Source organism: Esox lucius, chromosome 20 (genome assembly GCF_011004845.1).
Source record: "Esox lucius isolate fEsoLuc1 chromosome 20, fEsoLuc1.pri, whole genome shotgun sequence".
Lineage (NCBI taxonomy): Eukaryota > Metazoa > Chordata > Actinopteri > Esociformes > Esocidae > Esox > Esox lucius.
Window position 1 is genome coordinate 26298664 of NC_047588.1, and position 27935 is coordinate 26326598.

The 27935-nt window shown below is 45.9% G+C and overlaps 2 protein-coding genes across 5 annotated transcripts in view; one reads left to right on the forward strand and one right to left on the reverse strand.

Moving 5' to 3' along the window:
* The first annotated feature begins 1309 nt into the window (after positions 1-1309).
* On the forward strand, positions 1310-6628 carry znf526 (zinc finger protein 526). 2 transcript variants are annotated; one of them, XM_020040950.3, is made up of 9 exons: positions 1310-1532; positions 2043-2622; positions 2730-2896; positions 3000-3095; positions 3241-3462; positions 3604-4043; positions 4147-4282; positions 4392-5918; positions 6065-6628. In XM_020040950.3, exons 2-9 carry the CDS (start codon positions 2322-2324, stop codon positions 6236-6238), a joined length of 3063 nt encoding a protein of 1020 aa, XP_019896509.2. In that variant the 5' UTR covers positions 1310-1532; positions 2043-2321; the 3' UTR covers positions 6239-6628. The 2 variants fall into 2 exon arrangements, with proteins under 2 accessions (XP_019896509.2, XP_010901607.2); XM_010903305.5 differs by having other exon boundaries at positions 3241-4043.
* Positions 6629-7584: 956 nt separating this feature from the next.
* The window catches only part of cicb (capicua transcriptional repressor b), a 53312-nt gene continuing 32961 nt past the window's right edge, over positions 7585-27935 (reverse strand). Inside the window, exons 3-21 of one of the 3 annotated variants that reach the window (XM_020040947.3) lie at positions 23840-23989; positions 23581-23749; positions 21335-21443; positions 21004-21186; positions 20723-20861; positions 19506-19684; positions 19228-19342; positions 18378-18475; positions 17320-18271; positions 17084-17223; positions 16826-16986; positions 16216-16403; positions 14119-14616; positions 13708-14033; positions 13368-13540; positions 12921-13072; positions 12667-12801; positions 12376-12540; positions 7585-10829 (exon numbers count right to left, since the gene is read on the reverse strand). In XM_020040947.3, coding sequence (XP_019896506.2) covers positions 10561-10829; positions 12376-12540; positions 12667-12801; positions 12921-13072; positions 13368-13540; positions 13708-14033; positions 14119-14616; positions 16216-16403; positions 16826-16986; positions 17084-17223; positions 17320-18271; positions 18378-18475; positions 19228-19342; positions 19506-19684; positions 20723-20861; positions 21004-21186; positions 21335-21443; positions 23581-23749; positions 23840-23989 — 4301 coding nt within the window. In that variant the 3' untranslated portion in view covers positions 7585-10560. Of the gene's footprint in view, positions 10830-12375; positions 12541-12666; positions 12802-12920; positions 13073-13367; positions 13541-13707; positions 14034-14118; positions 14617-16215; positions 16404-16825; positions 16987-17083; positions 17224-17319; positions 18272-18377; positions 18476-19227; positions 19367-19505; positions 19685-20722; positions 20862-21003; positions 21187-21334; positions 21444-23580; positions 23750-23839; positions 23990-27935 lie in introns of all 3 variants that reach the window. The other 2 variants (XM_020040946.3, XM_020040945.3) reach the window with 2 other exon arrangements.

Consider the following 27935-nt stretch of genomic DNA (forward strand, 5'->3'; position numbering starts at 1 on the left):
AACCAATCAGGGTTCATCACAGATCACTCAACAGAGACCACTCTCCTCTGTGTTACAAATGCTAATTGCACTGCCCAACACAACTCTATTTTTACATCTGTACTTCTCCGAAGACTGTTCGCTGCCTCTGACACTGTGAGATATTAGATCTTCCTCCCTTTCAGGACTGGGCACCCCAGGTTTTGGACACAGTAAGATTGCATCCTACCTGGCAGTCTGATCCTAAAAGGTGAAATGGGAGGATTTGTGTCTACATTGCAGGGTCTTACTCCTAGTGTCCCCCAAAGCTCAGTTATAGGCCCCTTTTCTATACAACAAGTAATTCGGCTCTGTCATATCCTCACATCACAGAGCCCTATTCATTCTCAGAAAATGTCAGAGACCCTACCTTTTCAAAGACTGTAAAATAACTCAACACACTGTCTAGGTTATTTAATCCAGGTAAGCTTGCTCCAGAGTCATGGTAAAACCATTGCTGTTCTGTTGGTTGTGACCCCACTGTAAAGGGATGCCCCAGGGAGTGGGATAAACTTTTTTTTTATTCAGACACATGCTAAATATTCACCTTGTTTGAAAATTTAAGAACCCACCTACCGTTCTCCTCCTCACCAAAGATCAGAGACACTGGCCAACTGATTGGTTTCTAACAGTTTAAGTAGGAAATAGTATGACCACAGAATAAAGTAGAACATGTAGGAGAGTCAGCCAATATATTTTAGAATTAATTCAATATATTTGTTCATGTTTAAAACAGTCTCCAATTCACATAATCACATTATGGTTATATTGATATAATATATATTGATATAATATATATAATATCAATATAATATATATTATATTAATCAATTTAAACAATTATACCTTTAGAATGCGGAACACATTCAAGAAAGAGAATAAAGATGGACAAAAAGCATTATAATTAGTACAGATATCAATATTATTTGTTAATTTCACATAATGGTCTACAAAGTATGAACAGCGTTGACTGTTACGGAGTAGGCGACATAATAATGAATATGTCGGAAGTTTTTATTTGGGGACCCTGTTGGCAAGGCCCGGTAATTACGTTTATAGCGTTCAAGAGGATAATAAAATTCAATGTACCATGGTTATATTGGTTGACTGATCTATAAATAATAATGTGTCGTTATTTATGAAGTAGGGTAATTTGTAGATCAGTCAGTCCGCGGTCGACAGCACTCGGTTTGATTCTCTCGAACACCCCCATGGTAAGACCGCTTGGTGAGTGACAGTGAATGTATCCAATCATTGCTTTTCAAAGTCACAGGGCCAGAGTGCGAGGCGGGCCAGCATGCCGACAACAGTGGATCGATCGACGGACAAACGATGTTTTTCCGGCGCACAGATGTTTCTCTGTTCAATGGTGCACGCTTTTAAAAGCGCCTTCTTAAATCGGTGCATTATTCACGTAAATATGTTACTGTAGGCTATTGTATCGTTGCTTCTGCTGGCGGAGCTTTGTGACTACCACACGGCACGAGGGATTGTCCGACGACAGTAGATGAAAGGTAAGCTTTTTTTGAACGGGAGGGGAAGGAAGGGCCTGTCGTTACTACTGGAGACCTGCGGGGAAAAGTGGATAGCGCCGCCTGACGACCGCCTTGAGCTGGGGAGCATTGGTCAGGAGAGAGCGGTGTCTCCGAAGAGGTCTGGGAAATCCAAGAGAGCGCCGCCAACAGCTCGCCACATGATAACACACAGGAAATGTTGCAAGCTTGAAGCTAGTAGCATGCTACACAGGGTCAGCTCTCAGATGGAGCAGTGTGGCTTTATAAACAGTAATGTGTACATATGAGTAAAAATCATGCTTGTGTTGTAAAACCTTACCTCTTACAAACGGTCTTCCATAGTTTGGCAGACTGCCCTGCTTACCTTTTTCTGCTGGTCGACTTATCTAATTAGCGTGTAGCTGTTAGCTGTATTTATATAACCATTTTATGGAACCCTATCATACATTATTTTGAAAGAGTTGATATACCAAATAGCAGACACTAACAGATGTATTTATTTTTTTGCAGACTCCCTGTTATGACATCCTCCAAAGACATGAGTAGCAGTGAAAGACATGAAGAAAAAGGCAGGCTAAACTAGACTTCATGGCACATTGTCACAGGTTCAAGCCCCAGACTTACAACACAGTAATGTCAGTCCAATAAGATTCTTTCTGTTCAAATATAAGGCACACTTGTATCGGGATCGCGCCACGGATATAACTCTGACCAGGGCACTTACACCTGTGTTGACTAGCATAGACTCACACACAAGCAAGTAGGCCTGGTAAACGTCTTACACAAGCCATGGATGACCAGCAGGAGGACTCAGAGGGCCTGTACGATGTGCAGCACCAGTACATGTGTAGCGAGTGCCACCAGCTCTTCAACACCTTAGAAGAAGTGCTGGTGCACCAGCAGATCCACACAGGTCCAGAGGGGGAAGAGGAAGACAATGGGGAGGCTATGGACATGCAGGGCATCTCGGAGTACGGGGAAAGCCAGTACCAGTGCCTGGAGTGTGGTGCCCTCCTCAGGAACCCCGACGAACTGCTACTGCATCAGGAGTTGCACATGAGAGAAGCAGGTCTGGAGACAGAACAGCATGGTGAGAGGGGACGTGTGGAGAACAGGAAGGGGTGGATGTGTGTGTTGAATATATATGGGGTGAAAGGTGCTGGCATGTTTCAAGGCTGTGTGCGTTGTGATACCCAGAGCTGTGTGAGGTGTTGGAGACGGATGAAACCGGGGCAGAGGGCCAAGTGTCGGGGCCCGTCCAGTACCAGTGTTTAGACTGCCTGGCGTTGTTTGACTCTCCAGAGGTCTGGCTGGCCCACAGACAGACCCATAGCAAGAGCAGCACACACAGTGCCTCCGAGACTGTGAGTAATACTGGCATATTTTATCAGTGAACTCCATTAAGTGGATTCCCAGCTCAAAGGAGCTAGGCAAAGTTGTTTCTTCTGACGTCTTCTTTTCCCTCAGGAGTATGTGCTGCAGCCCGATGGCACCGTGACGCCACTGGTCAGTGTTCAGAACTTTGTCTTGAGCGAACAACAAGCCGGGGAGATCTTAGCACAGGTACTGTACTTGGTACTCCCTTCGTGTCAATCAAATTGGCAATTTTTCACAACCACTTTTCACATGTCAGTCATTAAGCAGACGCACATATCCAGAGCAACTGCTCGTCACTGTCACTCATTGGCGTCTGTGCCCCCCTTCTCAGGTCCTGGCTCAGCAGCAGCAGCAGCAGCAACAACACAACCCCGCCCCCTCGCCTTCCACCCCCTCACGGACCACTCTCCTGCCCCCGGTCTCCCCGCTCCCTGGCTCGGCCACCATGCGTCTCCAGATCTGCAGTGCCCAGGCCCTGGCCGATGGTTCCAGCACCCCTGGACTACGGCGGGCCAAGCTACTACCCCTGCTCACCCCTCTGGGGGTGAACTCGGTAGGAAAGTTGGGGGTCCAAGAGAACGGGTTCCAGAGACTGGAGGTGGCTCTGTCTGCCGTCCGGGAGGACTGCCAGCAGCAGGGGGAGGGGGTGATCTTCCACCCGTACGAGTGCTCTGAGTGTGCCCTCCTCTTCCAGACCCCCGAGGACTTCCTACAGCACCAAGGGGACCACTTCCTGGCACAGGAGAAGGAGAGCGGCGAGGACGGGGTGATGACAGGTTACGAGGAGGACCGAGGGCGGGAGGAAGAGGCGGAGAGAGGGGAGGATCACGGGGGGAGGGTGGGGGAGGAGAGGGGAAAAGGCGGCGGGAGACGCACCCTGACTAAAACCCCCAGGAATGCCCCCCAGTGCCTGCAGTGCGGCCAGTGCCAGCGTACCTTCACGTCAGCCAACCGGCTGGCCGCTCACCGGCGAGTGCACGAGCACGGCACGTACGAGTGCAAGGAGTGCGACAAGGTGTTCAAGAAGGCGGCGTCGCTGCAAACCCACATGCGCACCCACTCCGGGGAGGCCAGGTACCTCTGTGTGGACTGTGGACACAGCTTCACCACAGAGATGACCCTCATCATCCACAGGTAGATGCCGAACCGGACCCAGCGCTGGTCCGCCGCGTGCCCAGGTCTCTGAGAGGAATGTCTCTCATGTGTATTATGTCGCCCTTTTCTCTGTGTTCTGTAGGAAGTCTCACACGGCGGAGCCACTGCACAGGTGTGAGCACTGTGCCAAGACCTTCATCAACATGACAAAGTTCCTGTACCACCGTAGAACCCACACAACCAAACCCGGCTCGGCTACGCCTTCCCCTGGCGCCGCGGTAACTGCACGTCTTCTCCCCGGAGAATGTGTGCTGACATTCTGACCCTCTAGTTTAATATGCTCCCGTTGTGTCTGATGTTAGCATGCGTTCTGATATACCCCTGCAGGTCCCCTCAGCTCCCAGGAGGGTGTCCCAGTCTGCCCTGTCCATCCTCCAGAGAGCCCGGGCCCTGAGGGATGAGGCCAAGGGTGAGGGCAGCCCCACGGAGCCGGTCGGGGGCGAGGACAACCTGATGGCTCCTCTCACTGAGGCAGAGATGGAGATGGACGGCTCAGGTGAGGACACGGCGTCCAGCTCCCTGAGCAGGGCTGAAGGGGGAGAGAACGGGCTGGAGGCGGAGGGGCCACCGGGGGCCAGGGTCGAGTCCCATCAGGGAGGACAAGCGGCTGACCCATGTTCGTCTACAGACCCTGACCCCTCTGGCTCCCCTGCGTTCCCCTGCCCCTCCTGCCCTCAGTCCTTCGCCTCCTTGCTCCGCCTGGTCAAACACCGGCACACGGCCCACGTGTCCGAGCGCCGCTTCAAGTGCTCCGCGTGCACAAAGACCTTCAAGAAGCAGATCCACCTCCGCAACCACCTGCGCACGCACACCGGGGAGCGGCCCTTCCAGTGCTCCGACTGCGGCAAGACATTCTCGTCCCTGGCCAACCTGTCGCGCCACAACCTCACCCACTCGGGCCTGCGCCCCTACCGCTGCGACGTCTGCCACCGGACCTTCACCCAGTCGTCCAACCTCCGTCAGCACCGTCTGCTCCACGCTAACCCCGCCCCCTGGCCGTGCCCGGACTGCCACGCCACCTTTGTGCGGCCGAACAAGCTGGCCGCTCACCGCTTTGCCGTGCACCCGGGGGCTCCGGCGCCCTTCTCCTGCCCCTGCTGCCAGAGCGGCTTCCTGCACCGGCGGCAGCGAGACCGCCACTGCCGCGAGGTCCACCAGGGCGAGGCCCAGGCGGCGGTGGGGGGGGGAGGGGAGGGGTCAGAGGGGAAGCCCCACACAGGCCCGGACGGGGAGCCCCTGTCAGAGCCCTCCACTTCGCAGGACCCAAGGGGCAGTGGGAGCGCGCGAGGGGGCCTGGACTGCATGGTGTGCGGGAAGAAGCTCAATTCTCCAGCCAACTGGCGTCTGCATCAGCTCAGCCATGGCCTGGTTCCCAGGGGGACGTCCCACCCGTGTCCGACGTGCGGTAAGGTGTTTGTCTCCTCCTCCGGGGTGGCCCTGCACCAGCGCATCCACACGGGGGAGCGCCCCTTCCCCTGCAACCTGTGTGGCAAGCGCTTCCGGCAGAACACGCACCTGCGCGACCATCTCCGCACGCATACTGGGGAGCGGCCCTTCCGCTGTGAGGTGTGCAACAAGGGCTTCGTCCAGAGCATGCACCTGGCTGAGCATCGGCGCACACACACCGGGGAGAGGCCCTACGTCTGCCTGGTGTGTGCCAAGGCCTTTAAGACCTTCTCCAACCTGCGGAACCACAGGAAGACGCACACTCGCCGGCAGCGAAAGGCGGATGAGGCGGCCGCGGAGGTTGCCATGGAGACCAGCGCCGCCGTGGCGCTGGTGGACACGTCACAGGTGGAACTGGCCAATGGGCAGTCTCAGCTGATCCAGATACAGACATCAGACTTTCAGCAGGTGGGTGGGGTGGGGCGGGGCTACCAGGGAGGGAGGGTGGGTGTAGTGGGGCTACCTGGGAGGGTATATGTCTGTCAAATAGGTAAATCTGTTGTTCTAATGTTTTTCTCTTATGTCCTCCTTTCAATGCCTCCTAACCCCCGCAGACCCAGGGCACTCCCACCATCATGTGTAATGAGTTTGGGGAGACCATTGCCATCATAGAGACCAGTGAAGGAGGCGCTCTGCCCCTGGCTGAAGCCATAGAGATCTACCACACAGCCCTGGAGAACAGTCTGGGGATGGAGTCCATCACTGTAGACAGCCTACAGCTCATCTGACCCTAGAGCCAGGCAACACTCCTGCTGCTGAGGGTCATCTGTGTGAATGTATAGGTGTGGGAGAAACATACAGCTGAGATCATGTAGTGAACTACAGAAATCTAGAAAAACTGCTTGTCCTGATCTCATTGAGTATAAAAATGATTCTGTATAATTCCGACAGGACACAAGTGTTAATTTACTCCTGCTGACCAAAATGTTACATTATTATTGCTCAGAAAGACAGAGCAAATCTGGTCAATGGTGACAGGTAGTTGTGACAAGTGAATCAAAGGCTATTTTCTTGACTGCACATGTCCATGTAGTGTGATTTTTACTTTGAAAACAATGACTGTTCATCCTTTTGCTGTAAATAGATAAACAAATTAATTATTAAAAGATGTTTGATAATTTGCTGTGACTGTCTTCTATTTAGAGTTTACAGTACACTCTTCTCCCTTATACTGATCTCACCCAGAGAAAATAACCATAAAGGAAAGCACATACACTATTTGAAGTGTATGCAGGACCGGGTACAGACCTTCCGAGTGCTGAATGTGAAAAAGCGGACGGAGTTGTCGGCTCATGTGGACTGACGATGTGTTGGAGTGAGTGACACGTGTAAAGTGGACGGACGATGTGTTGGAGTGAGTGACACGTGTAAAGTGGACGGACGATGTGTCGGAGTGACGCATGGAAAGTGGACGGACGATGTGTCGGAGTGAGTGACATGTGTAAAGTGGTCGGACGATGTGTCGGAGTGAGTGACGTGTGTAAAGTGGATGGACGATGTGTTGGAGTGAGTGACGTGTGTAAAGTGGACGGACGATGTGTCGGAGTGAGTGACGTAAAGTGTACGGACAATGTGTCGAAGTGACGCATGTAAAGTGGACGGACGATGTGTCGGAGTGACGCGTGTAAAGTGGACGGACGATGTCTCAGAGTGAGTGACGCGTGTAAAGTGTACGGACGATGCGTTGGAGTGACACACGTAAAGTGGACGGATGACGCATGGCCGCCTGTGTGCGCGACGCACGTCACCAAGGTGGACGGGCACGTCACCTGGAAAGGGCACTGGATAGCAAAGGGCATGTGCTCTGCACAGGTTGAGCCTTACCTGTTCACATGCCTGAGTGTGTCTTGCTAAACCATAAAAAATGCATGTCTTTGCTTGTCCTAGCATTCTTCCCAATGACTAAAATGATATACTTGGACAAACAACCATGGCCCATCTGTGTGTAGATGAAAAACGTGAAAATCTTAACTTGAACATCTATTTATTTGTATACTGAAAAATACAGATACAAACTTAAATTATTCATAGAAATTTCCCTGTTGCATCTCAGTAAACCAATGAGTAACAAAAACATTGATATTCATATTTATTATTCATTTGTCAATGTTTGCAGTTACACCTGTAAGGGCGTCATTTCAGAGTAAACTCCAACAAGTCCAATACAACATTGTTCCTTATCAATATAAGTCTTCTGACCCTACAGGAAATATGTACAACACAACCAATATTATCCCCTGGTCTGTACTACCTCCCCTCCACCCCACCCCCCTGGGCTTCTCTCCTCCCACTGGAAAGGTCTGGAGAGAACAATAAAGTGACAAAGGGAGGAAGGAGGGAAAGAAATGACGTGGAGAAACAAACAAGTGGTAAGGCTATATAATCTCCCTTAGTAGCAGGGGAGTGGAAAAGGGGAACACAGGGCTGTTAAAAACAAACATACTTATTACTTAAATCAATAAGGTTGCACTGTTATCGCACGTCGTTTTCCTCTTTGAAATGAATAGAAACGTCATCCCAGTTCCTCACTGGGGTGAGACGTGGGTATTGAAAAGGAAGACCCAAAAAACAAGGGTGAGGAAAAGGCAAAGGTTGCGTTGTCTTTTCTTTGCCCCTTACAAAAACCTTCTGCGTATTTCATTTCGTTATGCTCTAGAAGGAGTAGACAAGTTGCAGCTCACCCCCCCCAACTTTTCTTGACTGTGCTGTTGAATTTCACCCCCCCTTCACATTTCTCACATGTTGCTTTGATCAACTTGATAATGTAACCCACCTCTGCTTCATATTTCTGACCATCAAAAATAAAAACAACTGTAATAAAAACTCTATTAAATGCTATTTGATCAAGCCCTCCCAGAATAAACGTTTATAGCCGATGTTTGGCAGGAAAGTTCCCTGTGATTTACAGAGCTGTATCCATCAGGTGAAGGAAGTTCCTGAGACCTTCATTTAGGTCTTAATTAGGAACTTCCCTAAGCTGGCGAACACAGTCAAGTACTTTTACACCGCAGTTTAAGACATTACGTTTGGCTTTCAGTTCAACCTCTGGGCAAATCAATCGTTTTGCATGGCACACTTCCCTGAATGGGCATTTCCATTAAAATCTCTTTGCTCAGCAAGGGAGCTGTTTTTTGCAGTTGACACAAGTAAACATTACATTATTTTGTGTGCTTTATGATTTTAAGCCGTTTCTAAGTCCTAGTTCAAATAACTAGATGGATTTTTATTACAGCTGTTTAATCATTGATTATTAGATCAGCTATGTAGGCTACATTATCTGACGAGAGTTGTGGCCTACATTAGAATATCAGAGCAGCATGTGAGAAATTTGAAGGTAGCGAGAATGTCAGCAGCCAATAAGGCTGTTGGAATGATTAAGGGCAACTAGCCTACTGTACACAGAGAGGGTGTGGTTAATAGATACATTACCTGTGGAAGAAGCGGTGTTCAAGATGATCAAAACCACAATGTAAATGACCACTGACTCAATGAATTAGCAAATTAAAATGAGTTGCGATTTGTGTCGTGCAGATCTCTGTCAGCAGTCGTTTGCAGCTGTTTTGATCCTCTCCAACACGTTCATACATATTCTTTAAATATCAGAGAAAAGACAAATCCGCAGCCACTTTGAATACAAATCTACTGAAAGACACCCCAGCCTTCAGCATGGTTCAGGTCCACTATATCAATGACAGAAGTAATAGTTGTAACAGGTATAATACAATAAAGAACATAATGAACTGGAAAGTTACATGAGTTTAATTAAAAATCAATTTGTTATCTTTAAAAAAAATTTTATATAATAAAACTGCTTGGCATCAGAAGGAATAGGCCTAGTCAGCCTGCTGTCCTCTGGGTTCCCATCTAGTCCAGACATCCAGAAAATATGATTGAAGTGACAGTGTGATCAAATTCAGTCCCAAGGAAAGCCATGATGTGCGTGTCGACTCTTTTACAGCTTCCTTCCTTCATTGCAAACTAATCACAAGAGCGGAACACTTGCCCGCATCTTACTGGCATCTTCTGGAGCCAATCATGAGAAGAGTGGGTGAGGTCCTCAACTCCAGTCCCCCTCACATGTACTGAAGGTCTATTTTTATAGTATAAAGTGGTGAAAAATAAACCACTAAAACAAGGATTCTTCTGGTCTATCACCAGGGTAACAGGCAGGATCCAATTGTATCATCCCAAGCCAGTGAGGGCCCAGCCCCCTAATGTCAAGCAGATGAGGCAATGGGAACCTGATTTAATCCAGACCCTCTTCAGCAGCCTATTAACTGCGTTTGTTTCCCATGCACTCCCATTATAAAAACAACAAGAACAATGACAATCTGTTAGTGAGCTAAATGACCTTCAGAAATGAAAAAATCATATCTGTAAAATAACCTGTCCTTGAGTTGATGTTGTGATTCAGGGCTACAACCATTTTAAAGTAGTCAAATAAGTGGGATTTCTAACTTCATTGGCTGATCCTTTCTGAGGGATCAAACTGGGTTATCAGAAGAGATTAGCTAATTGCAAAGAAGAATGTTTACAACTTAAAAATGGAAGTGGCCTTCAAAACAGTCCCGCAACTAGGTGATCGTTTTTTCTGTCTTAATAGGCCCTGGTCCAAGGCAATGTGTTACAGGTGGAGAGTCATTACTGTATGGTCCATAGTCCACAGGCATACATGGAAACCTCATAATAAGTATACTACTGCTGCTAATTCAAGTGTGGGTATTGGAGTTGGGAATTCATCAGCTGTGTGTGTGTGTGTCAGTCACTGGCATTTTAAATGTCCTTTTTATGGAGGTGGGAATGATGCACAAAAAAAATCCCCTTTTGAGTTCAGAAAAATTCCTCCTCTGATGCATTTTGTAAACACAGACACTTGCTTTCTATGACTATTCCACATGCTCAATCTGACCAGGCAGTCTGGAAAAAGAGAGATACAGGACCAACTCCAAGGAAAAATGGAGGGGAGTGGCTTCAATAAAAAAAAAAAAAAAAAAAAGTGATGGAAGTGGGGTTTTGGCTACCTGGTCCATCACCTATTGGTCAGCGGCACTCATCTAGAAGACTCCTTTGAATCCCGCGGCTCCTCTGGACTACACTCCCCCTCTTGCTCTGCCTCCTCCCCCAATGGCTCCACACCTCCTCCAGTTCCCTCGCCTGATTGGGTGCCGGAGGGTCCGGGGAGGGAGGAGGCATCACTTGTCTCGGAGGGGGCAGCAGTCTGCATGATCTTCTGGCGGACCTCTCTGATCTTCAGCTGCAAACAAACCTTGGTCGGGAAGATGTCAGAGTAACGGGCCTGGAATGCTGCAGTGGCCTGGGCTGAAAAAAGAAGAACGACAGAGACTGTCAACTAACACTGTCCTATAGGCTGGACGGAGAAGAATGACAGAACCTGTCAACTAACACTGTCCTATAGGCTGTACAGAGAAGAATGACAGAACCTGTCAACTAACACTGTCCTATAGGCTGTACAGAGAAGAATGACAGAACCTGTAAACTAACACTGTCCTATAGGCTGTACAGAGAAGAATGACAGAACCTGTCAACTAACACTGTCCTATAGGCTGTACAGAGAAGAATGACAGAACCTGTCAACTAACACTGTCCTATAGGCTGTACAGAGAAGAATGACAGAACCTGTCAACTAACACTGTCCTATAGGCTGTACAGAGAAGAATGACAGAACCTGTCAACTAACATTGTCCTATAGGCTGGACGTAGAAGAATGACAGAACCTGTCAACTAACACTGTCCTATAGGCTGGATGGAGAAGAATGACAGAACCTGTCAACTAACACTGTCCTATAGGCTGGACGTAGAAGAATGACAGAACCTGTCAACTAACACTGTCCTATAGGCTGGACATAGAAGAATGACAGAACCTGTCAACTAACACTGTCCTACAGGCTGGAAGGAGAAAAACTACAGAGGCTGGACAGAGACGACTGTTTACACCTGGAGACCTGGGGCTGTATTCACAAATGTTTTTATCTTACCACTAGGAGGACTCCTAAACAGCACTACACATAGCAATACTTTAGAACAGTGTTTCCCATTCCTGGTCCTTGGGACCCAAAGGGGTGCATTTTTTTGCTTTTGCCCCATCACTCACACACCTGTTTTAAATGTTGCCCTACCACTTACCCACTTGATTGACGTAATCAACCTGCCATCAAGCCTTGTGTTTGAATCAGGTGTGTGAGTGATGGGGCATTTATTATTTGATGTAATATAATATACTGACAGATGATTGAGATACATATAGTTTGTCTGTGCTGCATAGCTGCATTTTCCCTGTAGCCAAGTAGTGTAGAGCTGACACGCCCTTGATTTCCGATGTTATTGCGTTTTCTATTTGTTGGTGAAGTGACTGTATCCCTGACTAGCTCTACTATGATCGCCTTGCGATTAAGGTGACACCTTGCTAAAAGCTCAGTATCATGTTTCCAAAACGTCAACCTGATTACAAGGTGGCCTGCCAGCAGCAGCCCTTTTAGGTTTGTTTGTGACTTGGTCTTACTGATTTAGGAGTCCTCTTGACTACTTTTCCCAGATTTAGGAGCTGGTTTCAGCGCTAAAATGCTTTATGAAATACTCTTAGACCAAAAATGTAAAGGTTAATCTTAAGGGGAAACTTTTATACAGTGTTAAAATTAGTATTACTATTAGGTTCAGGCATAACAGGATATGGTAAGACATTAGGGCTAGGTTATGTTTAGGCATAAAGATTACGTTTTTGAGGTTAGGTTAAGATTAGGATTAGGGGTTAAGGAACAAGGATTTAGGGGTTTCAGATACCCATAAGGATAAGAAAAAACATTTTGTGATTCTGTGTGTATGTGTGTGTGCTGCTGGGTAAGCTGACCTGAAGGAAAAAAGCCATGCTCCTGGAAGAGCTGCATGACTAAGGCTCGTCTCTGGTCCAGGGTGCGTCTCAGAGACGAGTAAGGTACTTTGTCAAACTCCAGTTCCCCCAGAATGTCCTCTCCGTCAGCACCTGTCCCTGGAGGGGGGCACGCTGGAGGTGGGGCTGACAGACACCCTCAGATTAGTCTTTTACATCAACCCGTTACATTTCCATATGAACATGTCAAAAACAGCACATGAACGGGAAGCGCTGTTTTAGCATGAAGACACAATGCAGTGTGTTTCCTACCTGGTCGGTCAAAGGTGAAGATGTCTCCCTCACACTTGGCAGCGCTCTTGGGCGTGTTGGGCTCCGAGCTGCAGCTGGAGCGCCGCCGGCCCTTCCTCTTAGGTGACACAGGGTCCTCTGTGGACGAGTCCAGGTCTGCAGTGGAGGTTAGAGGAACATGGATGTTCTGCAGGTGCCTCAACGCCAGAGGAATATAAATGGATGCACCTTTTCTGCCTGGGACCTTCCCTCCCTCCTTCTGTCAGACCTCCTACCTGTGGAGTTCTTCCTCTTTCGCCGGTAGCTGCCCAGTATTGCGCGGGGGGAGGTTGCCAGGCTCTGCAACGTGGGGGAGGGCAACACCTCCTCTGGCCTGAACTCTGGCAGCTCCGCAAAACGCTCCTCAAAATAAACCTCAGACAACACCCTAGGAAAGATAGGGACAGAGTGGGAAAGAAATACACAGAATGAGAGAGAAAGAATGAGAGAAAAAGAGACAGAATGAGAGAAAGGCAGATTAAGAGAGAAAGAGACAGAATGAGAGAAAGAGAACCAGAGAGGGAGAGAGAGAGGGACAGAGGGGGAGAGAGAGGGAAATAAAAAGAGTGAAATAAGGCACTGGAAGGGGATTATGTCAGCATGACTCAGGACACACAAAGAAACATGCTTATTAATGGATTCACGGTATGAATGGACAGATGGCTTGACATCGGGTTACTCACTTGTCAACAGAATCAAAGGTCCTCTTGAGTGGCGGGGGACGGGCTTTCACCTTTTTGGGAGGAGGTACATCTTTGTCGCTTTGTGGGGGTGGCAAGGCTGGGTCTGTACTGGAGGTAGGGGGCGCCGAGGGAGGGGGTAGGGGTGAGGATGGGATGGAATCCTTCGACCCAGCCTGTACGGATAACAAGCTGAATGACACGGTGTGCTGGAAGAGTTGTGTTTTGGAAGACAACGTACGTTTTGGAGTATGATCACGTGTGATCACATGCTTTCTCAAAACAGATCATAAAAACTATTAAAAAGAAGCCATATTCACAAAAAAGCTTCCATTTTGCTCACCTCCTTATTGCCAGCTTCCCTGCAGCGTGTGTCAGTGTTGTCCCCGGGGACATGTCCCTCAGCAGAGGGGAGCTCTTCAGAAAGGTGACTGTGTGTAGATGGAGACCCAGAGTCCCCGCTACGCTCCAGCTCAAAGGAAAAACTAGTGTTGGTGCCAGCACTCTCTCTGTCTTTCTCCCTTTCCCTTTCTCTGTCCTTCTCCCTCTCCTTTCCTCGGCCACCTCCCTCGTAGCTGCCCACCGGGATGTTGGCCACTGTAGCTTTGACTTTCTGAGGGGTCCTCGCTGGTACTTGGGGGAGTTTTGGAGTGCCTGGTGCACTGCCTGCTGAAGTAAGTAAGAAAGAAATCATTACCGGTGAAACATTTTAGCATTAGATCTCTGTTAGATATTGCGAGAACCTGAGACTCACTGGAAGTGTGAGAGGACAGAGGCGGGCTGCAGGGCCGCATTGACGACGAGCCACTCGGGGGCACCAGCGAGCCGCTGTTCTTATTTGACACCTGGGCCTGCCTCTCCGTCTGCCTGTCTGCCGGCGCCAGCATCGGCCTGTCCGTCTGTCCGTACGCCGGCAGCATAGCCTGCCTCTCTGCTTCCCTGTCTGTCGCCTTCTCCGACTGACCCTGGGACAGTCTGTCTGCGGGCCTGTCCCCGCTGTGCCTGTCTGTCTGGCGGTCCGCGTGGGTCTGAGCGTGTGCGTGAGTGTGCGCTGCGCTGGTAGCGGGGGTGTGTCTGGGCAGGATGTGGGGGGATACACTGGAGGGACTGGAGACTGTGTACACCATGCTGGGGGGTGCCGTTGCCACGGTGACACTGGTGGGGGGGTAGATGGCGGTGACTAACTGGCCACCAGAAGCAGAGGCTGAAGCAGAAGGGGGGGTGGAAGACTGGGCCAGGAGGGGAGGTTGACCTGGAGGAGAAAGAAAAGAGAAAGAAATGCTAGAATTTTAAATTGACATAACATGGAAATAACGTTCACGAAATTCGCATTACGCCCTCGCCTACATGTCAAAGTAGCTTACATCAAGACATTCTGTGGCTTAAACAGACAAACATCACTGTAGCCAGTCAGCGTAGGGTTTTAACAATTCAACAGGAAACCATCTTTCTAAAATATGTCACTTTTGAATATCCACCAAACCATATTACATGTGAGAAAATGCAACAGTTCACATTCATGTACAGACATATGGAAGTGTATAGTTAACTTCATTCAAATGTTAATGCAATCCCACACTGCATTTTCATCTTTCACTTTGGCCTGCGTTATTTCAGTCAGTCTGAAAATTAAAATGCAATCATGTGATTTTGCATTTGAATTTCATGTACTGGTATGTACATTCGCTATCAAAATTTAAATGTGAATGAAAAGCCATTTGGCATTTCATTTTCATAGTCATGCCCCGCTTTGTGGTTAACAAAATTCTAATGAAAATTCAAACGTGAAAAGTGAGAAACAGCGCCATCCTTGCCAATGCATTTCCATGCTCTAATGCCATTTTCCTCACTTAAACATATTGATTGAAATAATGCAGGAAAAAGTGCAAAATTAAAATGCAATGTGGGATTGCATTTACATTTGAATTAAGTTAACTATAGACTCACATATGCTTCCATACAGACAAAGGTTTAATTTCTTGTATATCAACATTAAAATACTCAAGCTGAAAACTTTCTTCAGGAATAAGTAATGATAGCATCAATATGAAACATTTACCACTAACATGCAAATAATCAACATATAGTAAAGTTTTCATATAGTGTCATTCATATAATAATATAAGCTGCACAGATAGGTAAAAGTTGTTGGCAAGTTAACTAGCTAAACTAAATCAATTCTGCATCCGTCTCACACCAGAAAGCTGCAATAAGTCGAATTGTGACTTTTCTAAGGCTTACAATAGCACATTAAAGTTCCATTACAACAAATCAATCTTCATTTGATTGCATAGTCAGTGGACAGCAGCATTTCTAAGGCTACATCAACACATTCCGTATGAATCAGAATGTTCCTTCAGGAAAAATGTTAAATAAAAAATGTAATACCAATGAATTTTTAGATCTTTCAAAAACATTGCTATGCTTTTAAGAAATGTAGTAGGAGCACTCAACAAGACAGTTTTGTTTACACCACAACGCTCAAAAGGGGTGACTCTCCAGGAAGGCTTGCACATGAACTCCAGAGGTTGTGGGTGAGACATTAGCTTTTCACAGCTTTACGAAACATTAAAAGGTATATTCTCATGCTCTTTTCTGATACCTCTTGAGGGATGTCTCTGCATGGAAAATGTTTGTTCCTGTTTTCACAACTGAGTGGAGTTTTTATGGTTGCTACTGTTCCTGTTCACATGCTACTTAAAAGTAACTACCCATTCCCTCCAGAGTTCTATAAAATATGTCCTATAATTATTTACTATAATTGAAACAGTGAAATAGTGAGTATGAGTATACAGAATATTCACTTTTAAAAGAGTTTTTTCACAAGGCAATATTGAGTCACTGCACCAACCTGTGATGAGGGGCTGGACCAGGGTCTGTCCAGGAGGGGCTATGGCTGTGAAGCCTAGTGTTGCTATGGGCGATGGAACATATGCAGTTCCTGGGGTGGCATGGGCCTGCTGTGAGGAGGGGCCTGTTGTTGTGGAGACCAGAGGCAGAGGGGAGGGGACTCCCGGAGTAGACTGGACATAGGTTATCCTGAGAGAGATGAGAAGGGAGGGTTAACAACAGACAAATGGAGAAAGTGTGAGATGAAAGAGTGAGGCAGGAAGAGAAAGTGTGTATGAGTGGGAGAGAGACAAGAGGATAGATGAAACAGTGAAGGAGGAGAGTCAAATACAGGAGAGGTGGGTGTTAGTGGGGAACTGTGAAAAGCATCAGTATCAGGAACAGGATGTGTGTGTGTGTGTGTGTGTGTGTGTGTACATGTGTGTGGTGGTGTGTGAGCTGAGGGGGTGGTACTCAATGCAGAGGCACAGGAAGCCAGGGCCAGCAGCAGTGAGCATGACCAACACACAACACAAGAGCTGCTCTTCTTCCAAAACCATTGTGTTATGTATTATAGTGGGGGGCAGCGCTGACAAGGCACTGTTAGATGGAGCTTGTGTGTGTCCTCCTACCTGGTTGGCGGGGGCGGCAGCAGCACAGTCTGGGAAGGGGCACAACCGGGGGCCACTACTGTGGCCGTTCCCATGGTAACGGGAAAAGGGCTCCCAGGATGCACTGCCCCCCCCTGCTGTAGCTGTGATTGGACGATCGGCATGGGAGCGATCTGGATGATCTATCAGAGAGATGGGAAGATGGAGAAAGTGAGAACATGGATGTTTGTGAATTGGGGAAACAGTGACTCTGTCATTGCAATGGTAACCCCCGCTTACCTTGCTTCCGGCTTGAGCTCCATTCTGAACTGGAAGAGATGGAGCAACAAGAGGGAACTGCTGGGCAGGGGCAGATGCCGCCCTCACTGTTGACATGGGAACCAGCATCTTGCCCTGTAGGACTGGGGACTGGGTTTGCACTGAGAGAAGAATGAGAAGAATGAGATTTAGCCTTTTTTTTATAACGGTTTCAGCTTCGCATGTTCCCAGTTTTGGTGCATCATTCTTCCCCCTACCTCTGGTTCCTGGGTTGACCACCCCCACTGCTGGGTTCGAGGTGTATCCTGTTAGCGAGCCTGACCCAGGCTGCTTCCCATTGGACAAGGATATGTGGGTGGGCGGAGCTGTGGGCAGGTTGAAGATACTGGTTGGCTGGCTGTGCATCTGAGGGGAGGGGCTCTTTGGGTTGGAGCTGGCTGATAGGGTGGGAAGGATGTATTGTACTTGTGTGATGGCTTTTCCCCCAGGGGGTGCCAAAGAAGAGGAGAGGAACTGGGGCTGAAGCAAGGAGAGGGGCAGGGGGCCGTTGGTGTGGCTGTGTGTTGGGACCGAAACAGGGGCGGTGGGGGGCATTGGGTGATGGGAGGACGGTTGGGGGGGCGGGCTGATGAGCTGGACGGTGGGCTGGCCGTGGCCCGGGAATACCAAGCTGGTCACTAGCCCTCCTGGCCCCGCCCCTGCACCTATGGGATTGGGCGAGGACGATGAGTAGTACCCACCCCCTCGACATCCTGCTCCGGAGCCAATCAGAAGCTGCGCTTGCTGCGGTGGGAGGGACTTCTTGTCTGGAGGGTGAGGACTGGATGAAGCTGCTCCATCTCTGGGTTTACTAGCAATGGGGATTGGCGTGCTCACGACTGGACGAACCACATTGGTCACCACTGTAGAGGCCACTCTGACAGCACCCAAGCCAAGGAGAGGCGACAGGCCAAGGGGGGCAGAGGGAGATGAGCCTCCGGGACTGGAGCTGGAGATGACGGAGTGGCCGGAGGAGGACAGGGAAAGGGCTGCCACTCCTCCCCCTCCCTCATCACCTCCTCCTTCTATTCCTCTCTTTCTGCTGCGCTCAGACAGCCCTCCTCCGCCTCTCCCCTCGTCGTAGGGTTTGGAGGGGTAAGAGAGAGAGATGGAACGTCCGTGGGGAGTGGGGTGGGAGGAGGAAGAGTAGATCACCGGAGCGAAAACGCGCTGCAGAGCAAGAGAACACGTCTTCAGCATGTGATCTACTGGATCACCAGCGGGATCACCTAGACATCTGGCAGTTAATCTACCCACGACAAAACGAGATCGTCACCTCGTTTCTGCTCTCGTTTCCCGATGCGTTGTCGCTGTCACTGTCAGTCACTCTCTCCTTACACTTCAGGTCAATGGAGCTGGCAGGGTATGGATCCTCTACAGAGGCAGAGGGAGTCAGTGTTGTCATTGTTTATGTATGTGCCCCGGCACGCATTTCAACATGTCTCTGATAATACATATCTGTAATATTTCTATCTGCTAGGTTTCCCTTCCCCCATAAGCTGAATATTTCCGTCTCATAATCACACAGACACAATAGGCTACTGTAACCAGCAGCCAGAGGACAATCATCTCATATCAATGCTTTATTCATATTAGACATTCTACCAAAGATTTGTTCTTTATTTTACCAAGCACCTGGCTGACCATGGGTTTGGATGGTTTAGATATTATTTTTTATTATAATAGAAATAAGCTATAATATGTTAGTTGTGTTTTTTGAACAATATTCTACAGTTATTAAACCAAATAAAAAATAAACAGCTCCCCAAACAATTGATGCTGTTGTGCCTAAGTATTATGATAAAAAAAATCTGTTATAATGAAAACGTTGTTTTTCGTATATACTAAAATGACCTTCATAAAAACATAAGCACATTATATTGCTGTTCTTCCCTTACAATAAAATTAGCTAGAAAGACCAACATCGAATAAGAGTTTAGGTAATTTGACCAATTTCCCAAATCTGCTGTGGTTCCCCTATAAAATGGTGTCTAACCTGCAACAGCCCCACATATTACTGTGTTTCTGAGCAGTGTAATACAGCTCAAATTTGGACCTAAGGGCATTATTCCAAAATAAACATCCAACTACTACCATGTTGAGATGATGTCACAGCAGTTGCTCACCAATGACATCATCGTCACCTTCCTCCTCACAGATGACCATGCGTTCCTCATCACTTGTCATGTCCTCACTGACCCCCCTCTGGGACCGGGACAAGGTCTGGGCACGCCCTGAAAACTGTCCACCACCATCCCCACACATCTGAATTTATTTTGTTAAAAAAATAGAGTGTGGGTAAATGGGATGAGTTTAAATGTACATACTAAACTAGAAAACAATGGCTTCCAGTGGAGTGAAGTGGCGATGGTGAAAGCTTAAACAGTATATACTGGTCTTTTACCTGTGCCAGTTCGGCCAAGGCCTGGGTGTTACCCCTTTCGCCTCTCTCCAGGCTGTGCATTGCACTCTGAGAGAAAGCCCGGGGGCGTGGCAGCTGGCCCACATGCCCCTCCCCTGGATTTCTCTCAGATACACCCACCAGACCAGGCCCCAAACCTTTCAGTTCTACACCATGGGGCTCTGAAATGGAGAAAGTGATGCATGGAGTGAGAGACATACGGTGTATAGCAGGAGGAACGAGAGACAGATAATCATAATTTTTCAGGGATGATTACAAATTCACTTTTAAAGTTAACATGTAACATTTGAATGCCATAGATGCCAGTCGACACCTTTAATTGTATCTCTTTCTCTTCAGCAAATGGAATTTATGACAGCAAAACACAATTTGTAGCCTACAGACGTAGCTAGCTAGGTTGTTATCCCAACGTTAACAAACCAAAATAATGTTTACAATGACATAGTTGAACGCTCCTCGATTCAACTCTTTCCCCATTTATTTTAAATCATAATGTGAGATCCATTCCATTTTAGCTTTATGGTCATTTTTTCATCCAAATATTTATTTGTACTTTATTACTTTATTTATTTGTAAGTTCAAGTTCACACTCATGAGCGTAGCCTCACTGCAGCCATGCCTTGGAGAGTCGAAGAGGGTATTCTGCTTGTCATCACACAGCACCTACCAGCTAGGATGACTAGGCATTCAACAGCCAACAACCAGAATCAAGCTTGCAGGTGCGAATTACACCACAAGGAGTTGCTAGAGCTCAGACTCAATGCAAACCTCAGATGATGCACGGTTGCATGCAAGGGGACCGGGCCCTGTTTGCCTACCGCAGCTGTACTGCAAATCATCCCAATTCTAGTAGTAGCAGCTTGAAACTAGCTAATACATTAAGTAGCCTACAGCTTTTACAAGAACTCAGACCTGGCTGATCAGTTGTCATCGTCTTCTGTGTAATTCAATACATCGCTGGACAGGTTTAAAAGCTATTTGTATTTTTCCCTGCAGTTGACCCAAGAGTAGCATACATCCAAATGTTAACACTGCTGTAATTCTAGACATTTAGAAATATTCCCTGATTTTTTTCCCTGACTTTCTTTTTACGGTAAACCAGCTGCCAATATGCCAAACCCTTACCTAGTGTAAGTAACCAAGTGTAAAATGCATTAAAAGTACAGAATATATGTGGGTAATAAGCAGCAGTGACTCACCAGTGGTCTCAGACATGCTTCTCTCCCTAATGTCTTTGCCCCCCGGCCCTGGGAGCCCTCTGCCCTCAGAACTGGACTTCTTTCTGTCTTTGTTGCACCACTTCCAGTCCGGGTGGGCCTTAAAGTGTGCCTCTTTCACCTGAGTGAACAACAGGGTGGAAAAAAGAAAGAGAGCAAGGGGATGAGCAAATAAAAACAGTCATCTCATGAATGCTCAGAGAACACATGGCTATTCTGTGTGTGTCTGTGTGTGTGTGTGTGTGTGTGGGGGGGGGGGTTACCTGGAAGGCGAGGTCATGGTATTTCTGCTTCTCTTTTGGTCCCAGAGCATACCACCACTCGCCCAGGATTTTGCTAACTGTGCGGTTGTCCTGGTTGGGGTGCCTCTGGTGAACTAACGCCCGGTGACGCTTACTGAAGATCATGAATGCGTTCATCGGCCGCCTAATGTGGTCCTTTTCCCTCTGAAAGGGAGCAAATGATGACCAGTTGAGAGAGAGAGAGAGAGTTCCCAGGAACGCTCTTGTCTTTCAGCAGAGTGATTAAATGAGAGATGTAAAGTGACATGGTAATGAATGAGTAAGCAGGAGGCTGATGACAAGCTGAGATTACTTTGCCAGGGCTGATCTTGTCCCCATCTTTGGGCAGGGCGCTGAGGGACTGAGTACGCCTCTTCACAGGAGTCACTGAGATGGGCGGCTCAGGATGACTGGGGAAGAACCTAAGGAGCCCACAGGAGGAGACAAAACCATCTATCGCACCATCATACCAGCATTACATGATAAAAACAGAGAAGAATAACTTTCTAGGACAGTTGCTGGCTTAGCACTTAGAGCATCTGACCAGTAACCAAAATGTTGCCAGATCCAACCCAAAAGTCATGGTAAAGATTCCCTGTTGGTACATCCTTGGGGAGTGAGTGGTATATGCAGAAGCCTAATCTCATTTGGACTGTTTGTGTAAATAGAAAAATGTCCGTTTATTATATAGTTGGTTAAGCAGGGAGATAAAAACATACAAACAATAAAAAGTTACTATTCTCTCCTGACCACTCATATTTCAATAGACAGCTGCAGTCTTGTCATTATCATTTGTATAGCAAATGAAAAAGCAGGGAAAAGTAATGTTTTTGTTCATTATCTCTTTGTTCACGCAACCTGCTGCTCTATATCAACCAGTGGACACATGGAGCCTCGCAAAGGCCAATCCTGAATTAACAAATGTATTTATATGAACGTAAATGGTTATGGTAGGATTTATTTTATTTTTTTCCTGCAGATTCTGAAAACAACCATTTTAACAACAGTACCATTGTGTTTCACTTAGAAGGGAAGCCAGTGTAAATCCACTAGAGGCCTTTTCACACTGCATTGTTCAGAAGCCCTGGGCTATCTTCGCCCCAGGTTAAGACTGGACCTGGGTTAGCTTAGCCTGTGTTCACACAAGAGTTTGTTAACACTGGGCTAAGGTTTAACCCTGGGCTAACGGACAAATACGACAAAGTAGTTATTGCAAGCTGCAATTACTACTTTGCTATGATTTAGCAGGTATAATAAAACAACAAAAGTTTGCAGAGTGAAAGGACTGAAACAGAAATACATTGTAGCTGTTGCAAACGACGCGCGTCAAGAACATGTGTTACTAAAGTAAAAGGGCAGGTTTTGTGATTGGACAATAAACGTTCTATGGTTTTGTTCTTGACCCCGTTTCACACAGGTTATTTTGACACTGTGTTTCTGGGGCTAACCCTGCTACAGAGCAGGGCCAGCTAGGCCTAGGCTAATGTGCAGTGTGAACACACCTTAGGGTTAATGTAGGGTGCATAGGAAGCTTCTACCAAGCAATAAAGTCACTGGCGTTCTTTCACAACTGTTAAATAGCTGTTTGCAACCTAGCTAGGTCATATCTCTAAATCTCAACATACATCCTTGGAGGACTGTAAACACTCCTGGCACTATGTTGAATTGCAGAAATTCTCCTATAACACGCTCATTGAAAGCAGTTAGTGTGGTTCAACGCAGGTTTTCTTCAAGTATAATTTTAGTTCCATATGCTAGTCTGAAACATTGCAGGAAATGAAAGAAAACTGGTAGAAAATGTTAAGACTAATAATTTTTTGGAACAGTGCTCAATTTACAAATCAGAGGCATTACGACTGCTCTGCTTAACAACTGTACAGAAGAGATGTTTGGTGTGTCTACATACAGGCTATTGTAAGAATCTTCCTCCACTGTCCAGCAAACCAGCAGTCCTCTGAACACACTGACCCACGAAGCATCTTACTGTCGCTACATTGTCTACTGGACTAACTGGCTAGCTATTTAACGCCAGCTATACTATGGCAAAACTATAATTAACCAAGTGTAGCCAACGGTCTATTAAAATTCAACTCAATGAATAGTTGTTTCGAACGAGGTTCCTTAGACCAATGTCTAGACTTTATTCTTGACTTTGGGGTTGGTTGCTGGTATCTGACATTTGCTGGTGTCTCAGAAAACCTCAGAAGCCAAACTACAGAGGTTGGACTGCAAGGTGAAAAATGTGTTAGCCTAAAAACACAGGATGGCCTAACAATCACCAAAAAGAGTCTGCAGAGTCTTGGGAAAAGGTTATTGTTGACAGAAGAGACCAATATATTAAAATGTACCAGAGTGATGGCAAGAGAAAAATGTTGAGAAAAAAAAAGAAACTAGCATACCAAATTATCTGTGAAATAAGGTGGCGGGGGTTTTATTTTTTGGGTCATATATTGCTGCCACTTTCGTTACCTCTTGAAGACCAGATTGTTAGGTTTGAACATCTTTGTGGAGACTTCTGGTCCCCACATCTACGGTAAAACCACTATCGCACACACTTACGGGTCATCCACGTCACTCTCGGTTTCACTGTCTGGCCTCTCTCTTTCAGTCGTCCTCTCCCTCTCTGGGGCCAAATCGTCCGTGGAGGGGAGGGGCCGTGCTGCGGGTCCTCGCTCCAGGCTGGCCGGGGCCTCGCTGGCCTCCTGTAGCACTGTAGCCCCCTGAGACTCTGACAAAGAAAAAAAAGACGAGCCTATTTGAGATCTTATTACAAACGATAACCCTGCTGGGATTTGGGTGAATTTCACCAAAAACCTACCTGTCTTCAGGCTGGCAGCTTGAGGGTGATTGATTGGTTGTTGGCCCTCACCAGGCTGAGTTGAGGCATCTGATTGGGTGGGTGCCAGGAAAGGAACCAATGAGTGCCATGGAAACACAGGAACTGACCGGGGTTCCACGTTGGTCCAGACTGCAAGCAAAATACAGAGACATGGTTAGGGCATCGTGTGGAAAAAAGGCCAAAAGCTTGTTTTAGCATATCACCCCCGGTGAGGACTTTCACAGTTTTGAATCAAAGTGAACAGAAACCAAGATATCCCATGTCCTTTGTTTTTTAGGGGAATGGGCTCATCTACATACTGGCCCACCGCTCACAGGGGGTACACCAAATTGGATCTTCTACATGGCCACTGTTCTGGTCTGGGAAGGTTGGGCAAATAAGAAGGTGAACATCAAACTACATTTTCATACCAAACGGAGGACATTTTTTACAAACAGTTAAGTGTTAACTAATTTGTCTTTTTATATATATAAATATAACATAGAAAACAAGGCGGTTGACATTCTGTTTATTTTTAGGTTATGAATATTGGTTATTTCCCTTATGTTTATATTATCATTTATTTTATGAAAAATGTATATCTTCTGCAAAAACATTTTTGTTCTGTATTCTTCAGTTTTCAATAAAAAAGATTTAAAAAAAAAAGAAAATGTAAGTACTGCTTCAATTCACAAATAAAAATAACTCAACAGCTTTAACTTTGAAAAGCAATTCTCTATTGTAAAATGTTTTTCATCGGACAATAAGTCAAACATTTGTCACCCGATAATATGACAGTGAGCTCAGATACGAACTGTTACAAGATGTGTTCTTATTTATAAATCATCTTTGCATTAAGTAGTAAACAGAAAGGCCTGCTACAGCCCCTTTTAACAAGGCCAGCTCCACTGACGGCTTGCCTAATTGTTATTAAGCCAGCTAGGTTAAACATCAAACATTTGTAGCTGATTCCTCCAGTAGTAGTCATGTCCAAAAAGAACATCTTGAGGGATTATCAAAACATGAAGAATTTTTTATTTCCCCCTTGAAAATAAAATTTGCACATAGGTCTATGGGTCAGAACTGCAGTTTTCATCTAGCCCATAGGTCTTCAATCCTCTCCTGGGGACCCCACAGCCACCTCACAGTTTAGTTTTTGCCCTGAACTAGCTCACCTGATTCATCAGGTAAGGGCTTGTTAATTAGTTAATCAGTTGATTCAGGTGTGCTAGCTCTGGGATACATCTAATAGATGGAATGGCTGTGGGGTCCCCAGGAGAGGGTTGAAGACTTATGATCTAGCCAATGAAATAATTGTGACTAGACATTAATAAAGCCAGCTAAGCATAAATATACAGTGGTTTTGAAAAGTATTCAGATCCCTTCCATATATCCACCTTTTTTGTGGTAATGACCTAATTTACAATTTAGTAAAAAAAAATAAAAATAAAAAAACTGAAATGTATAATATAATGTATTCAGACCCATTGTCATGACACTCCAAAGACGGTCAGATGCTTTTTGTAAACTTTGATCATTCTTGAGATGTCATGGGATGTTCATATAAAAAAATTCTAAAGCATTTAAAGTTACAGGGAGCACAGTGGGCTTGATCAGTATGAAATGGAAGAAGTTTGAAACCGCCAAGACCTAGAGTGGAGCTGGTCGTCCAGACAAATAAAGTAACCAGGCACAAAGGGCCTTGGTCAGAGAGGCTACCAAGAAATTGCCAAGGCCACTAAAAACTTCAGTGTATTTGTAGAGATGGGAGAACCTGTAAAAAGGACAACCATCTCTGCAGTGCTCCATCAAGGAGGCTTTTATGGTAAAGCGCAGTGTTAATTTCGTGAACAAAAATAGTAATGAAAACCGTTTTTTAGTGGCTGTAAAACAGCCCAGAAAAGACAATCACTAAATGAAAACAATGTTTCATTTTGGTTGACAAAAAGAGACAACACAAAATTATCTTTGAGACAAAAGTCTTGTAAAAACACCATAACTGGATAGGAGGATTTTGGAAAGACAGCTTCTCAGTATTTCTTTTTGTCCAATCAAACGCATTAAAGGGCATTAGCAGAATTTATTTTTTCCCTTTCTCATCCCAATGTTGCAATGCCATAACTGGCAGAAAACAAATGCCATGCCCAGATCATTCCAAAGATACCTCTCCGACTGTTCTCTAACCTGGTGGGAAAGGATTGACAAGGTTCACAACAGCTACTCTCCCAGTACAAATTTCAGGTAGAAAAATACCAGGAACATAAAAGGACATTGGAAAGTGCATCAGATAAAGATCGTGGTGCCTGGAGAAGAGGTTATACTAATTTGTCAGTTATCTTCTGTACCCTCCTAATTTCTTACATTTCAAACTGACATTACGTACGGTACTACTTGCTAATTATATTTTGAAAATGTCACACGTATCCATTCTGTACACAACACTGTGCTCAAACTTTTAATTAATAATACGATATATCAACATTATAACCTAACAATTCTGATATGTTCCATCAGGGTATTTGATATGGATTTACGATTTAAGATCAATAATGTTGCAGGTTAGCTACAACATGTTGTGAGGAGTTATATTCACACAAATTTGATTTGTTTTCCTTCTGATTACCAGTCAATGCTGTTGTAACTGATGTCTTTGGACAAATACATAGCATTCAAGTTGTTTCAAGTGTTTTAATCTCACACAGTCGGTGAATGTTTTTATTCTTGCCCTTTATCTGCTGCAGAAATTTTTTGGAAAACCAAGACTGTGTACTTGAATGTCAGTGATATGTTTACTAGGCCTGTAAGTTAATGAGGCAATACTTTTGATTTGACTAAAGTGTGACTTAATCATATGGGCATTTTGTTAACTGAAATGGCTGTTTTGGTAATTTTGACAATAACTAGACTAAATCATTATTCAAATGATAAAAATGTGACTAAAACACACAGATATTTCAGTCAAAATGACTAAGACTAGACTAAATTTAAAAAAGGGTGCCGAAAGAACACTGGTAGAGCGGCTAGACAGAAACCACTCCTGAGTAAAAGGCATATGACATGCCCCGGAAGGACTCTGGTCTGATCACTAAGCACTAGTTCAGGCAAAGACAAGGTACTGCTCATCACCTGGCATAATAGCATCCCTATGGTGAAGAATAGTGGTGGGAGCATCATGCTGTTGGGATGCTTCTCAGCAACAGGGACTGGGAGACTGGTCAGGATTGAGGAATGGATAAACACAGCAAAATACAGAGGTCCTTGAAGAAAATACGATCCAGAGTTCACAGGACCTCAATTGGGTGCAAAGATTCATCAGCACAAAAAAGACCTTAAACACAAAACCAAGAAAACACTGGAATGGCTTTCTGACCGGTCTGTGAATTTCCTTGAGCGGTACAGACTTTTCAATATATTGGTAAAAAAATACTTTTTGCTTCATAGTTATGGGGTATTGTGTGTAGATTGATGGCACATTTTTTAAATTAAATTATAAATTCACGTTATAAAGCACACAAATTCAGAAAGGGTTGGGGTTTGAATACTTTCCGAAGGCACTATACATTTTGCCTTTCAATCAAACGTTTCCAGATCTAGGTAAATCAGTTTTGTTAGCCTTTACACTTGTTAATAGTTCATGACAACATGAATACTTTTATAACTACCTTCCCAAAACCAAATATGTGGACGAATTAGTTAATCAAACCAATCAGGCTCACTGCTCCCCATAACATGGCAGGAAACTCAGCAGTGGGAAGTTCATCCACGTGGGTTTTAATCAAGATAATTGTATAGAGCATCTATTATGTTAGTGATGATTACAAAGGACATGCATATTGCTACAATATTCAACATGTTTCAGAAGACAAATTAAAATCACCGAGGTAGTAAATGACCATGACTGACCATACATGCTCAGTCCTTGACGAAGGTATTGAGGGCTCTCTGATGAATACATAGCTGAATGTGATCCTTTGTGGTGTTTTTTTTTACCCCCAAAATCCTTTTCGGTGGTCGTTGAAAACGTCAATTTACGATGTCTCATAAAATCATTTCATGTGTTCAAACATCATTGATCCAGTATCGTGTGTTTGTTCTA